This window comes from Wallemia ichthyophaga, assembly GCF_000400465.1.
Source record: "Wallemia ichthyophaga EXF-994 unplaced genomic scaffold scaffold2, whole genome shotgun sequence".
Lineage (NCBI taxonomy): Eukaryota > Fungi > Basidiomycota > Wallemiomycetes > Wallemiales > Wallemiaceae > Wallemia > Wallemia ichthyophaga.
The window spans coordinates 665,416-678,501 of record NW_008806275.1 but is presented as its reverse complement, the minus strand read 5'-3'; the positions used below and the strand labels follow the sequence as shown (position 1 = coordinate 678,501).

General features: G+C 46.0%; 7 protein-coding genes across 7 annotated transcripts; 5 read left to right on the top strand and 2 right to left on the bottom strand.

The window, feature by feature from the left end:
* Positions 1-310: 310 nt before the first annotated feature.
* On the top strand, positions 311-2,278 carry J056_002301 (Sugar transporter STL1; the record flags this gene model as incomplete). The annotated part of the gene is made up of 6 exons (XM_009268165.1): positions 311-437; positions 487-641; positions 685-1,347; positions 1,397-1,821; positions 1,875-1,954; positions 2,001-2,278. The coding sequence occupies 6 exons, from the start codon at positions 311-313 to the stop codon at positions 2,276-2,278; spliced, it is 1,728 nt and encodes a 575-aa protein (XP_009266440.1).
* A 2,009-nt stretch (positions 2,279-4,287) lies between these two features.
* J056_002300 (uncharacterized protein) lies at positions 4,288-5,977 on the top strand (the record flags this gene model as incomplete). The annotated part of the gene is made up of 6 exons (XM_009268164.1): positions 4,288-4,459; positions 4,509-4,531; positions 4,591-5,104; positions 5,152-5,295; positions 5,348-5,769; positions 5,819-5,977. The coding sequence occupies 6 exons, from the start codon at positions 4,288-4,290 to the stop codon at positions 5,975-5,977; spliced, it is 1,434 nt and encodes a 477-aa protein (XP_009266439.1).
* Positions 5,978-6,286: 309 nt separating this feature from the next.
* On the top strand, positions 6,287-6,830 carry J056_002299 (40S ribosomal protein S10-B; the record flags this gene model as incomplete). Its single annotated transcript, XM_009268163.1, has 3 exons — positions 6,287-6,301; positions 6,354-6,746; positions 6,798-6,830. The coding sequence occupies 3 exons, from the start codon at positions 6,287-6,289 to the stop codon at positions 6,828-6,830; spliced, it is 441 nt and encodes a 146-aa protein (XP_009266438.1).
* A 334-nt stretch (positions 6,831-7,164) lies between these two features.
* On the bottom strand, positions 7,165-8,223 carry J056_002298 (uncharacterized protein; the record flags this gene model as incomplete). The annotated part of the gene is made up of 2 exons (XM_009268162.1): positions 7,165-7,331; positions 7,380-8,223. The coding sequence occupies 2 exons, from the start codon at positions 8,221-8,223 to the stop codon at positions 7,165-7,167; spliced, it is 1,011 nt and encodes a 336-aa protein (XP_009266437.1).
* A 239-nt stretch (positions 8,224-8,462) lies between these two features.
* J056_002297 (Phospho-2-dehydro-3-deoxyheptonate aldolase, Phe-sensitive) lies at positions 8,463-9,651 on the bottom strand (the record flags this gene model as incomplete). The annotated part of the gene is made up of 3 exons (XM_009268161.1): positions 8,463-9,398; positions 9,453-9,571; positions 9,621-9,651. The coding sequence occupies 3 exons, from the start codon at positions 9,649-9,651 to the stop codon at positions 8,463-8,465; spliced, it is 1,086 nt and encodes a 361-aa protein (XP_009266436.1).
* A 335-nt stretch (positions 9,652-9,986) lies between these two features.
* On the top strand, positions 9,987-10,351 carry J056_002296 (Anaphase-promoting complex subunit 10; the record flags this gene model as incomplete). Its single annotated transcript, XM_009268160.1, has 2 exons — positions 9,987-10,198; positions 10,246-10,351. The coding sequence occupies 2 exons, from the start codon at positions 9,987-9,989 to the stop codon at positions 10,349-10,351; spliced, it is 318 nt and encodes a 105-aa protein (XP_009266435.1).
* A 419-nt stretch (positions 10,352-10,770) lies between these two features.
* J056_002295 (uncharacterized protein) lies at positions 10,771-12,472 on the top strand (the record flags this gene model as incomplete). The annotated part of the gene is made up of 2 exons (XM_009268159.1): positions 10,771-11,139; positions 11,195-12,472. 2 exons carry the CDS (start codon positions 10,771-10,773, stop codon positions 12,470-12,472), a joined length of 1,647 nt encoding a protein of 548 aa, XP_009266434.1.
* Between the last annotated feature and the right edge of the window lie 614 nt (positions 12,473-13,086).

The window sequence follows — 13,086 nt, the reverse complement described above, 5'->3', positions numbered from 1 at the left end:
TGTTTGGGCCGGTTCCCGGACTTACTCGATTGGCTGCATTAGGCTGCAATAGGTTGCATTAAGACATGGTTATTTTCACACGATAAATGAATACAAATTGCATTTTTTTACACATATACAATACCGAGTTATTGCATAGGAGGCTCATGTGGTACTGTTCCTGACGAGCAAATTTCAGCCTCGTGACACCTGATTGAAATATTGATTGGGACCTCGATTCCCTCTTTCTCTTAAACTTGAACTACGAACACTCAATTGTGAGTCATTCTTAACTGAGACTTTACTCCAGCTCACAAGGCAGCAGGCAAGTATGTTCAAGAAAGCAGGACCAGCAGAGAATAGTTCAGGTGTGCCCACCTTCATGGGGCTAACAGGTAACAAGTTGGTTGCTGCAATCACAACCACGGCCACCACCGGTTTCCTCCTTTTCGGTTACGGTGGGGGACTATCTGCTTACTGTTTGCGCCATGCTAACGCCTGCAACAGATCAAGGTGTTATGTCTGGTATCATTTCAGCGAAACAGTTTGCAGAAGTTTTTCCAAGAGTCAGTCAAGACTGGCAGCTTGAAAACGGCTATCAGGGCGATCCTCAGGGAGCAGATGAACAAGCTTCTATTATTCAAGCTACATACACTTCAATTGTGGGTTTTAATTTATATCAGACATTTTCTCACACCCCACCAGTACGAAATCGGATGTCTTATGGGTGCCGCGAGTGCACTCTTTTTGGGTGACAAACTTGGTAGATGTAAAATGATGGGTATTGGGGCACTTATCATGGTTCTCGGTACAATTATTCAGGTCACTTGCTACAAGGGCTCCACGCCAGAAGCACAATTTTGTGTTGGTAGAGTTGTTACGGGAATTGGAAATGGTATAAACACAGCCACCATCCCCTCATGGCAGGCTGAGACATCCAAGTCGCACAACCGTGGTCTTCTCGTCTGTATCGAGGGTTCTATGATTGCAACTGGTACCGTCATAGCATACTGGATTGACTTTGGTCTTTCCTTCGTCGATGGTGATGTTATGGATGTCTCTTGGAGATTCCCTATCGCCTTCCAAATTGTTTTCGCCTTCGGTCTTTTCGCCGGTGCATTCTTCCTCCCTGACTCGCCACGCTGGTTGCTCGTCAATGGCTACGAAGAGCAAGGAGCGCGCGTTGTCGCCTCCCTCAACAACGTCCCAATGACCGACAAGATTGCCATCCAAGAAATACAGATTATTAAGGACTCCGTCAAGGCGATGTCGGCCATCAAGGCAAAGAAGACAGATGTGTTCACCGGTGGCAAGACCCAGCACTTTCGCAGAGTCTGGCTTGGAGCTAACTCCCAATTTTTCCAGCAGGTGCGTATATATCATCTTAAAACACTCTGGTCTAACCCTGAGTTCCCAGATTGGTGGTTGCAACGCAGTCATCTACTTCTCGCCAGTTATCTTCGAAGACCGTCTCAGTTTGGACCGTAATCTCGCGCTTATTCTCGGTGGTGTTAACGTCACTGTCTACGCCCTCTGCGCTTACAGCTCCTACTGGCTCGTCGAGCACGTTGGCAGACGCAAGATGTTCCTGTGGGGCTCGGTCGGCCAGGGTCTTTCCATGCTTCTGATCATGGCATGTATGATACCACAGTACAGAGTAAACGAAGGCTTGTCTTACTCCGGGCAAGACCCTCAAGAAGTCATCAAGGGATCCGTCGTTGGCATGTTCTTGTTCTTAGGTTTCTTTGGTGCCACTTGGCTGGAGCTCCCTTGGCTCTACCCTGCTGAGATCAACCCTCTCCGTATCCGCACCAACGCCAACGCCATCTCCACCATGAGCAAGTAAGTTTTATCCCATTTCAACGTCAAATGGCTCATTTAAATTTTTCTTCTAGCTGGAGTTGGAATTTTGCTGTGGTGCAGTGGACACCTCCAATGCTTGCTAGTATTGATTTCGGTACATTTGCGTTCTTTGGTGGGTTAGCTAAAGTTTTCGCTCGGGTATGCTAACATTACATCAGGTGCAATTTGTCTTCTCTTTGTTCCCGTAATCTACTTCTTCTATCCAGAGACTGCCGGTAGATCGCTGGAGGAAATCGATATCATCTTCGCGATTGGTTACACTGAGGGTAGGACATACTGGAAGGTCGCTGAAGAAATGCCAAAGCTCTCTCAAGATGAGATCAAGAGTGAACTTGACAGATTCGGTTTGTCTGGTATAGACGCGGATATTGAGAAGAGACAACATCAGGATTCACCTGACGGAAGCTCTCAAGATGGAGCAGCTATGAAGGCGTAGAATAGGATCTCGCGTTTTCTTCAAGATTTTTAATATTTCACGCATTCCTACCATTTTTCACTAGTTTCACATTCTCTCACTAATCTCTTACACACGTTGCTTTACTGTTCTGATACTATTTTGAAATTTTAGAAATTAGAATAATCGAAATACACATCTTGTATAATGAATATGATTAATTTGATATGATCTTCGCTGTGGTGGAGGTGGAACGTAACTGAGCAAGCTTGATACACTTGTCATTTTTAATTTGCAGGTATCAGATCAAAAGACAGTTTAAGAATTAAAGAAAAAGACATCCATCATGTACCGATATCAACTCTGAAATCATTAAGTCCAATGAGCGACATGATCAGTAGTCATGGCACTCTCGAGATTCTCCGCTAGCGACGTCGTAAACCCCTCTCATCTAAAAACTTTGCAGATTTAGAGACTGGATTCAGAAATTTAGTAAAATATGGGTTTCGAGCAATGCCAGGCTAGAATCTTGCTTAGTCCAAATCGCATTGAACTCCATAATATCGAAGCATTCAGAGCAGCCATAATTACACTAGACCAGCTGAGCTCAGCATTTTCAGAAATGAAACAGTTGTCTCTTAAATCTTATCCCCAATAAATTTCTTACGTGATTGATCAGTGGTTTTGCAATCTCTTGTCAAAAATACGCTCAATTATTGCAGTTGTTAGTGAAGTGAAGGTGACGACGGTTTATTCAAGGTTATTAAACAATATTCTATCCATTTTCAACTTGGACATATACGAACGCGGTGAATAGCTTTATGGGCTAAAGCATTACCCATTAAATAGCTTCATGCTTGATTAATCTGCAATGAACACCTTAATACTTCAGCAACGAAAATGTGCGCAGCATTGGCGGTTGTAAGAGTTGCAGTGTTTCATGAGACGATGCTCTAATTAATTGAATTATTGGGATCACAATCACCTAAAATTTTAGAAAATAGCCAATTGGGGAACGCTTCTTGAAACACTCTACATCTGTTTCATCATTCAGCTCTGCTTACACTCTCGGTGGAATGTTTGTTTTCTCATTAGACGTTGTCATATCTTTTGATAGTAAAGAGTTTACTTTCAAACCAGGCACAGCTCATCATCAGACTCTGGTTTATTTAATATTTATAAAAAAGTCCCAAGGTAAACCTCTATTGAAACATAATATCCTCAGCATCGCGAGAAGTCGTATTCTCGCATTTTTTCACTTTTTTTTTCTTCATCAAGTTAACCCAACAAAAACACTTGAAGGTTTAATTTGACATTAATTTACTTTGACAAATCATTAACTATCAATGCTACTTTAGACGTTGTGTTGTCGCTATCAAAATCACATTATGTCGAGTTGGCATTGATTCGAATTTTTCTGTCTCATAGACTGGGACCTTGCGTTTTTTCAAGTTTTCTGATAATTCATGCACTGCAAATCATTTCTCGCTAACTTGGCTATATCTTGCTAATCCCTTACACGCGTTACTTTCTTGTTCTAATATTATTTTGAAACTCTGTTACCTAGAATAATCGCAATACGTCTTTTATGATAAAATCCAATCTTGATGTTATCTTTGGGTTGTGCTATCAAGTACAGCAAAATTTCGTTTACTGATGAGATCACCGCGCCAGCGCAACAGCTTTTAAAAATAGTCCAAGTTGCTTCCCCAACGACATCATACAGTTGCGTCTTTTTATAGTGGTCCCCTCAAGGCCTCAGCAAGTTTGTATCTGACACAAGACTAGTTTGGGTGAAGCTGGTGCGCGTCTGAAGTGGAAATGACCGCAACTTAGATTCTTGCTACATCTTATGTTTGATTTTCTAATCTACAACCATGAATATTGAATCATTTTTACATGTGAAAATTGTACAGATGGTATTTTTTTCTGTTATTGTATTGTATGGATCGATAGTGTGGCTTTGTAATATCCAAACATATCTCAAAAGTGTATCTCAACAGTACATCTCATATCTCTCGAATATCTCTCACAGCAACAGCCATCACATGATGACAACGCAGGCTCAAGAATATTTCGAGAACAAAGAGGCAGTGCAAGCGTTGCAGAGTGAGTTGCTGGGGCGCTGCGTGGACGAGCTAGAAGGAGAGCTGAGTGAAACGGAGATGGAGATGGAGATGGACGACGTACGCGAGAGATCAGCGACGTTCCTACGCGATAAGGGTGGGCAGAGTGGATGCGAGAGTAGTAAGCACTTACACCCACCCCACAGGCTCTATCTTCAGATTCCTCAAGGTGAGCTTCGGTTTGCGTTCACGGTTACATCACCAGCTGATAACGCATGACGTATACAGAAAGCGCACTACGATGGGGATGCCGCGTACAAGGCCATCAAGGAGCATCTGCGTATACGTCTCCAGTCCAATCTTGATCGTCTCGAATTGCCGTCGCTGCTGAGCCTTATATCGGGTGGTGTGGTTGGTGAGGGAGACCGGGAGAGCGCGGAGGACGAACAATTAGACGCGTCACCCCCGCCAGTAGCATATTTCTTAAAGGACGCAACAGACAGGCTCGGAAGACTTGTGCTTGTCGTCACCCTCTCGCAAGTTGTACCCAGGCAGACATATGGCACACACGACGACGACGCGTTCGACGAAATCAAGGAGAGCGTGCTGTACATATGGGAAGTGGGGCGAAGGTTGATGCAGGCGCAAAATGGGCGGGGAAGGGAGAACGAAAGAGAGCCATGTGTGGAATTCCTGACGGTGGTCGATGCCACACACGCGAGCATGGCGAATATACACTACGACATAGTCAGATTCTTCGCCGATATTATTTCCGTGCACTTCCCGAATACGAGCAAACAGAGTGTGTCAAGTGTTTAAGATATCGAAGAAACACTAACACGCCGACAGTCGTCATAGTGAATAGCAAACTCTGGACTAATGCGCTGTGGAGAATGGCAAAACCACTGCTGCCGAGGAAGATTGTCGATAGGATTTCGTTCGTGGGGAGGGACAGGATGGGGGAACTGCTCGAGATGGACAGTCTGCCGACTTGTGGGTGTGTCGTTGGACGATGAGTAGTACTCACACAACCACACAAATACAGACCTCGGCGGCGAGAGAAGACACGACAGAATATCCGACTACGCGACCACATCTGCGCCGGCAGAGGTGCATTTTACGGCGGCTAAGAGGAGCACGTCGAGTAGCACACCGTGGTATACCCCCAAGCAGACCCCAGACAGCTCATATACCAACCTCAGTGTGATGAACCACACACAGAGTTTCCAGCTGCAGATAAAGCGGGGTAGGAGAATGAACGACAATAGCAGCCAGCCTTTCGTTCCCAGCGACCTAACCAGCTACAGCGAGCAGATCAGCGCGTGGCATAAAGAGAGAATGGGAGTGGGTGTGAAGAGTGAGAGCGAGACGCCGTCGCGGTCACTGCATTCAAGCGCAATCGCAAGTGCAGTGAGTACGCCCAGAAACACATTAGATCGGTACAGCTACCTCAATCCGCGGTATGGGGTGGGTGTAGAAAGCGAGGTGGCCCATCTAACACGCAGACTCAGTACAGAACCATCTATTCTATAAGCAGACGCACGGGGAAGCTGAGCGTGCAGTCCAAACCGCGCATGTGGGATCTGGTGGTGACGCTGCTGCATCTGGCGCTGAAGAGGTACGGGAAGAGGATCAAGTTGGTGCTGATGGTTGCAGGCGTGCTGTTGCGCCATAAGATGGGATTGTAAGCGCTCGTACGTGTATATTTATCAACATGTTTTGCAGATACGTTGTGGTGATTATAAGAGGAGATGTGGAAATGCATTTGAAAAGCAAGTTTAAAGAGCATTAGAAGACTCTCAATATACTCACAACAAAAACCGTCAAATACTACCACTTACCTGTGAATTTCAAATTTTTAGAAATTGTCGTAGGATGAATTTTAAGCGCCTCACCCTCGCCTTCCTCAGTGACAATCTCAGTGAGTTTGAAGAGAGAGGAGTAGAATAAATGTTGATAGCGTTACAGGCGGTCTTCTAGCAGCATGATTATCTCGAAGGTGAGTTGGGCAGTGGGAGAATCACACTACATCACAGACTCACACCACACAGCAAAACCGTAGAGCAATCCTCGAAAACCTTTTCAAGGAAGGAGTAATCGTCGCTCAGAAGGACTACGAAATCAAGCACGATGAGCTCAACGTGCCTAACCTCGAGGTAATCAAGTTGATGCAATCGCTCACTAGCAAGGGATTCGTTAAGACCCAATTCTCATGGCAATGGTTCTACTACACTCTCACACCAGAGGGATTAGACTACCTCAGAGAGTTCCTCCACTTGCCTTCAGAGATTGTACCAAACACTCACCGTAAGGCTGCTAGACCAGCAAGACCAGCACAGGTCAGACAGCAAGGAGAGGCATTCAAGGGTGGCAGAGATGACCGTGACTCTTACCGTCGTGCTGATGCTAAGGAGGGTGCTGATGCTGGCTTCCGTCCACGTTTCGTAAGTGCAATGGTTTTTGAGGTGGATTTTTACTCACAAGAAACTCTACAGGGCGGTGTCGGTCGTGGTGCCCCACGTGCTTAAATTGAGTGGCTTCAACCTTTCTCTACTGTCAAAGACCGTTAAGTTTGCAAGTTTGTAAATTTGATTCTTTTTGCATTCTTGTTTATGGGGGCGTGAGGAGTGTGACGAGTGTGATTGGTGTGACAAAAGTATATTCATACAACTATACAACAGAACTGGCTCGGTGGCTGTACAAGATGGTTGACGTTGACGAATCATGTGCTAGTAGAATGAGAAGAGTGAGAATAGAGATGCTGTAATTATTTGATTATCTGATTTGAAAAAAGTTGAAAAGCTGTGTAAAATTACTTGAGTTGCTTCCTATTCGAGAAACAAACGATGATATACTGAACACTCACGCACCGTCACTACTCCCTTTACCCTTCTTAGCAGATCTAACAGATCTAACGTCCCCTTTATCCTTTTTCTCGTCAAATTTCTCAGTCTGATCGTTGACCGTCTTTTCGAGCTCCTTTTCGGTGGAGATGAGCATTTCCTGGAGGGACTTGAGGACGGGAACGGCTGCGAGGAGGTAGTTAGTGTAACACAGCTAATACCCACAATACACACCATTACAAGTAATAAAGTCGCCTAGTTTCGTTGCTTTGTCTCTAGCGGGGATAGTTTCATCACTCGCGAGTATCGTCATTTCCTTGTAGGCGTTTTCGACTCTTTGGAAAGCGGGTTCTACTCGCTTTCGAGCGTCGGTTGGGAGTCTAGCTACGCGTCCCTCGATCTTCTCCTTCTCGCTACGGAGCATATTGAGGAGGTCGTTGGTGCGCCCCTCGACGTTCTCCTTGGACTCGCTGACGGCCTTGAGAAAAGAGGAGGTCTGATCAGCAACGAATTCAGCGTAGTGGTCGACCCATTCGTTCTGACGCAGCTTCTTCCACTGGTCGGTGCTGACGGTGGTGAGGTAGTCCGTGACCTCGTTTTTGAGGAGGATAGTGCGCGTTGCTGGAGAGAGGTCGCGCGTATCCTTTTGCTCACTCGCCGGTATGAACCGATGGACGAGGTTCTCAATGTGGAGGAGCGCCGGGGTTACTATGTCCGCATTGATGCGCTGCTTGCCCGTATCAAGTGGCTGCTTGACGTCGTGGTACACCTCCCCCGTATTCTTCTGGAAGGCGTACGGGAACGTGCTAGCGATGTACTCGAGCAGGTGGAGCGAGTATATGTCGAGCATTTGGGCGGGTTTGTTGAGCGGGCCGTTGAGCAGCGGGAGCGATACACCCGTTGCCAGGCCATAGCCCGTCGACCACGCTCTTTGAGCCAGTGGATAGCGCTGGAGAACGTCGTTGCTGTACTCCAATCCATCCCTGATAAGAGGGATTTGGAGGAGGCGGTGGATTGTTTCGTAGCGTTCTGAAGCGTGTGTTTGGCGTGCTTGTGATTGCGTTTGTGTTTGTGCCATTTATGGTGCTGTTGTTGTTGATGGTTGCTGCGCAAGATGTGTTTGTTTGAAATGGAAGGGGAATGTGGGGGTGAGCGAGTGGAGTGAAATTGGGTTCAAGTATCAAGACGTGAGAATAAGTTTAAGTGAGTAATAATTAAAAGCTGTGTTATATAGAGATAAATTAATTACCCCTTACGGCCCCTCACAAACACATTACTCAATTTAATGCATTATCCATGGGAATATAAATACTTTAACTAATTGTTTCTATTCTGACGACGTTGCTGTACACCATTGCGAAGATTATCGAGTGTGCTGACTGTTGTGCTCCAATCAATGCAAGCGTCCGTAATAGACACACCATACTCCAACTCGTTTGGACCACCCTCAGGCATGTTCTGACGACCATCGTTGATATTAGATTCCATCATGACACCCATTATACGCTCTGCATGCTCACCACCCGCGCTGAGTTGTTGAGTGATGTCATCAGCCACGATGCACTGTCTAGCGTGTTGTTTGGAAGAGTTACCATGAGAGCAATCGATCATGAGTTTATTAGTAAGACCAGCTTTGTGTAGTTGCTCTGCTGCGCTTTCAACAAAATGCTTTTCGTAATTAGGTGTCTTTCCACCGCGAAGAATGACATGGCCGTATGGATTGCCTTGAGACTCCACAATAGCAGCCAAGCCTTGCTTGGTCACTGAGAGGAAAGTATGAGGGGAGCGCGACGATCTAATTGCGTCGATGGCCACTTGAATATTACCATCGGTGCCATTCTTGAAGCCGATGGGCATGCTCAAACCAGATGCAAGCTCGCGGTGTACTTGAGATTCAGTGGTACGGGCACCAATAGCGCCCCATGAGCTAACGTCTGCAGTGAATTGAGGGGTAATAGTGTCAAGGAATTCACAGGCAGTGGGCATACCGAGAGATACAATATCGAGCAGGAGCTTCCTACCAATACGTAGACCTCTGTTTATTTCATTGGAGTCATTGAGGAAAGGGTCGTTGATTAATCCCTTCCAGCCAACGGTAGTGCGTGGCTTCTCGAAGTAGGTACGGGCGATAATGCAGAGGTCGTTTGAGGCATGATCAGCGTAGTCTTTGAGTAACTTGATGTAATCCAAAGCAGCAGCAGGATCATGCATAGAACATGGACCAACGATTACGAGTAATCTGTCGTCATTTCCCTGGGCATTGTGAGTAAGTTGTGTGTGTGTGGGTAAATAAAAAGTGAAACTCACTCGCACAATAGCCTCAGCTTGCTTTCTGCCCTTCTCAACAACTTCAGCTAGCTCATCGGTCAGTGGAAGATCTTCATAGAGAATTTGTGGAGGGATTAGAGGTCTAATTTGATTGATGCCTGCATAAATATTAGCTGTGAGTGTATTCGTTAGTAACAACCCTCCCACGCTGATCATCGAGTGCATTTAGTTTAGACATGGTCTGAGTGAGAACGCAAGGTGGAAGATTTGCGGGTGAGAGTGGGGTGGTGTGGTGAGTCACAGTATAAGTCAGATATAAATACAAATGCGCGTTGCAATACGCGTATAAATACAAAACACGTATAAATATAAAATATAAAGTAATCAACCAACTACCAAGTCATGCCCAAATACAATCTATCATCTATAGCACACTGGTCTGTGTCTTCGTTTAAAGAGGGAAATGGACTAGAATGTTTAAGAGATCAAAACACTGAAACAGTGTGGCAGAGTGATGGACCACAGCCACATTTGATTACATTGCAATTCACGCGTAGGGTGTGTGTATCACAGATGTCTATCTACTTTGATCATGGATTGGATGATAGTTATACACCTAAAACTCTTTCAATTAGAGCAGGTACTTACCTTGGCGATTTACAAGAGATACGTCATATTGAACTCAATCAGCCACGTGGATGGCATCACTTTGCTTTGGATAATGAGACTATGGATGTGATTACACCGAGTAAACAATTGGAAGATAATGGTGTATCTGATGAGGCGTGTGTATTTCCTTGAGTACTTGGAACATCTAACAAATCAACCCCAGTAAACCAATTACAGCTTTCGTTGTTCAATTGGCAATCCTCACCAACCATCTCAACGGAAAAGATAGTCATGTCCGCGGTTTAACGTTCTTCTCCCCGGCCGAGTAAACCACGTTATCTCCGTTGATTCAATTTATTAACCAGTACTTACAGCGGTAATTTAAAATACCAAGACAGCCTACCATTCACCAGTCAATCACTAAAGATCCATAACAATTTGAGGTGACTGGATTTTCACGTGTGGTGGATGCCGAGAATCACTGATATTGTGACTTAAGAGTGACTGACAAGTAAGGTACAACAAGCAAATAAATAAAATTTAATTTAAAATATTAACTCTTCTAATTAACAACCACATCTCCCCACTTCCCCTCTTTTACATATATTTGACAGATTTACGGTTAAACGAATTGCCAGGGAAGAACGTCCAATCTGTCTTTGAATAATATACTCTTGTACAGCTACAGTGAGGGGCGGGGAATTTAATTATATTATATCTTAATTATATTATATCTAAATTATTCTAAATGTCCGTTGATCCTGCCAAATTAGATGCTCTCCCAAAGGCAAAAGCCGAGCAACTTATACTCAGTCAACTCCCAGATGTTCCCCCAGTCTCTCAGCTTTCTGGCTTCTTCTTCCTCAATCTTTTAGCCATTCCCCTCCTCATCATCCTGGCACTCACCATCATTTGCTCAAAACGAATTCACCGCCATCCCGTAAGCTGGATCTTCTTCTTTGCCATGGCTTTCTCCTCTTTCTGTTATTCCTTCTTGATTTGGGCCGGTGAGCCTCGCAACAAGCACCCCTCTGACAATGTCAGAGTTGCTAGTGCTGTCTTGGCCATCATATCCCCCACCGTTGAAGGCGGTGTCACTTTAGCTCTCGTTGTAAAGGTATGTTTGGCTGTCTTTATTGGTTGAATTATCTCAATTTAACTTGCTCGCACAGGTCTGGACTGTCCTCGTCGATCTCGTTGAACCCCGCTACGTACGCCCAATTGCCAAGCTATTCTCTTACGACCCTTTCCTCCTCTCCTTCACCTGGATTATCACTTTCCCCATCCTCATCTACGCCGCTGTCGTGGCCTCTGACAACGTCCGTTGGGTGCAAAGGCTTCACTTCTACTGCACCATCCTCCCACAGAAGAACGACATTCACGTTACCGCTATGCTTATTTCAATGATCGAGCTCGCTCTCACAATCATCTTCTCCATATGGTCCTCCATCCTCTACTTCAGCGTGAGCAGGACCTTACGCCGGAAGGGCAGCTCCGAGATCAACGCCGATCTCATATTCCGCGTAATGACTTTCACATGCTGGATCATCATGACACTCGTTATATCCGCAATCGAGTACAGCACACGCACCATACACGTCCCACTCGCCATTCTTGTAAGCACTAACCCCATTGCAGCCTTCTTCATCTTCGCATCGCAGCGCGACATGCTCAAGGTGTGGGGTATTGGAAGTTTGGCGAGATACTTCAACTGTACACAGTCGACGGATTATACGGGCAGCAGCGACCGCAGATCCTCTCGCGCTATCACTAATCTCACCAACGAACGTGAAATGGATGAGGTCGATGTCGATCCATCGTCACGCAAAGAATTTAGCAAACTGTCTAGCGTCGATGACTTCCATAATAGCGAGTATGATATCGACGTTGAGCGTTCGGATAGAGAGATAGACAGACAACTGGATGCTAAAGATCCAGATATTTACGGCGGCTTGGATCGAGGTGAAGAAGGTGAAGGTGAAGATGAAGTACAGGTCGTTCACAAGCGGGCGTCGCAGGGAAATCACGGTACACATGGCAGAGGCCAGAATGAGAGGTATATCCCTAGTCGCGGCCACAGCGACGACCAAAATCATACGCAGACGGCAGAAGTGAACGAAATTGGCGAAATCACCTCTCCATTCGCCACACCAGTGCACACACCGACAGACACACCCACTTACACGCCCTCTTCGCCAGCAACGAGTTTAACGCACGGGCAGGCAAGTAGCGCGGGGCACACAGACACGGTCATGGGCCATAAGAGGGAGTCGAGCATCCCGCATCGCAAGCCAGTACCTTCGTTTGCCAGCTATGAACTTCCACCCGTGCCTTCGCCCACGTCGGCCACCTCCGCCTCTGCATCTGCTTACAGACCGGCTTTGAACAGGAACGGGTCTAGGGGAGCTGGTGCAACAGGCGCCTCTTCAGGCCCGTTGCAGCAGCAGTAGCAGCGTGCTCATAGCTTGGCACATCGACACGCTAAGAAGAGCCAGCATATACAGGCTGACGCTCACAGACGCGCTCACACCCCTGATTTAATACAACACAGCCCTCCACGTAGCCCCGTTCACAGTAATACTCAAACTCACAATCCCCACTCACAGCCGCCAGAATAGGCGTTGATGCTGGTTGTATCACCACTGCTGTTGCCGTTCCTATTGCCGTTTCTCGTTACTAAGATTACCTCGCACAACATGTTATAAAATATTAGTCAGATAATTATACACTATGCATTTATACATACACATATTCGGATGTTGATTTAGCCGCCGCTATTCGTCAGTGATCGAGATGCGTTTGGCGAGCGTAAATAAAGTTTCGCATAGTATGCATCCATTAACCACCTCATATTCAGCTCACACTCAGTCTATCTTCCGTTCATCTCCTCTCCGCTAACCACCATGGCTTCTCGCCAACAATCTCTGAATCGCACAATTATGATACACCTCCTAATTCTCCCTTAATACAGATGCTGCAGAATTCCCAGCTTTTTAACCTATTTTAATCGCATCTGTGCCCAGAACTCCGCGTCTGTGCGCGATAAGTTACACTGGTCACAGCT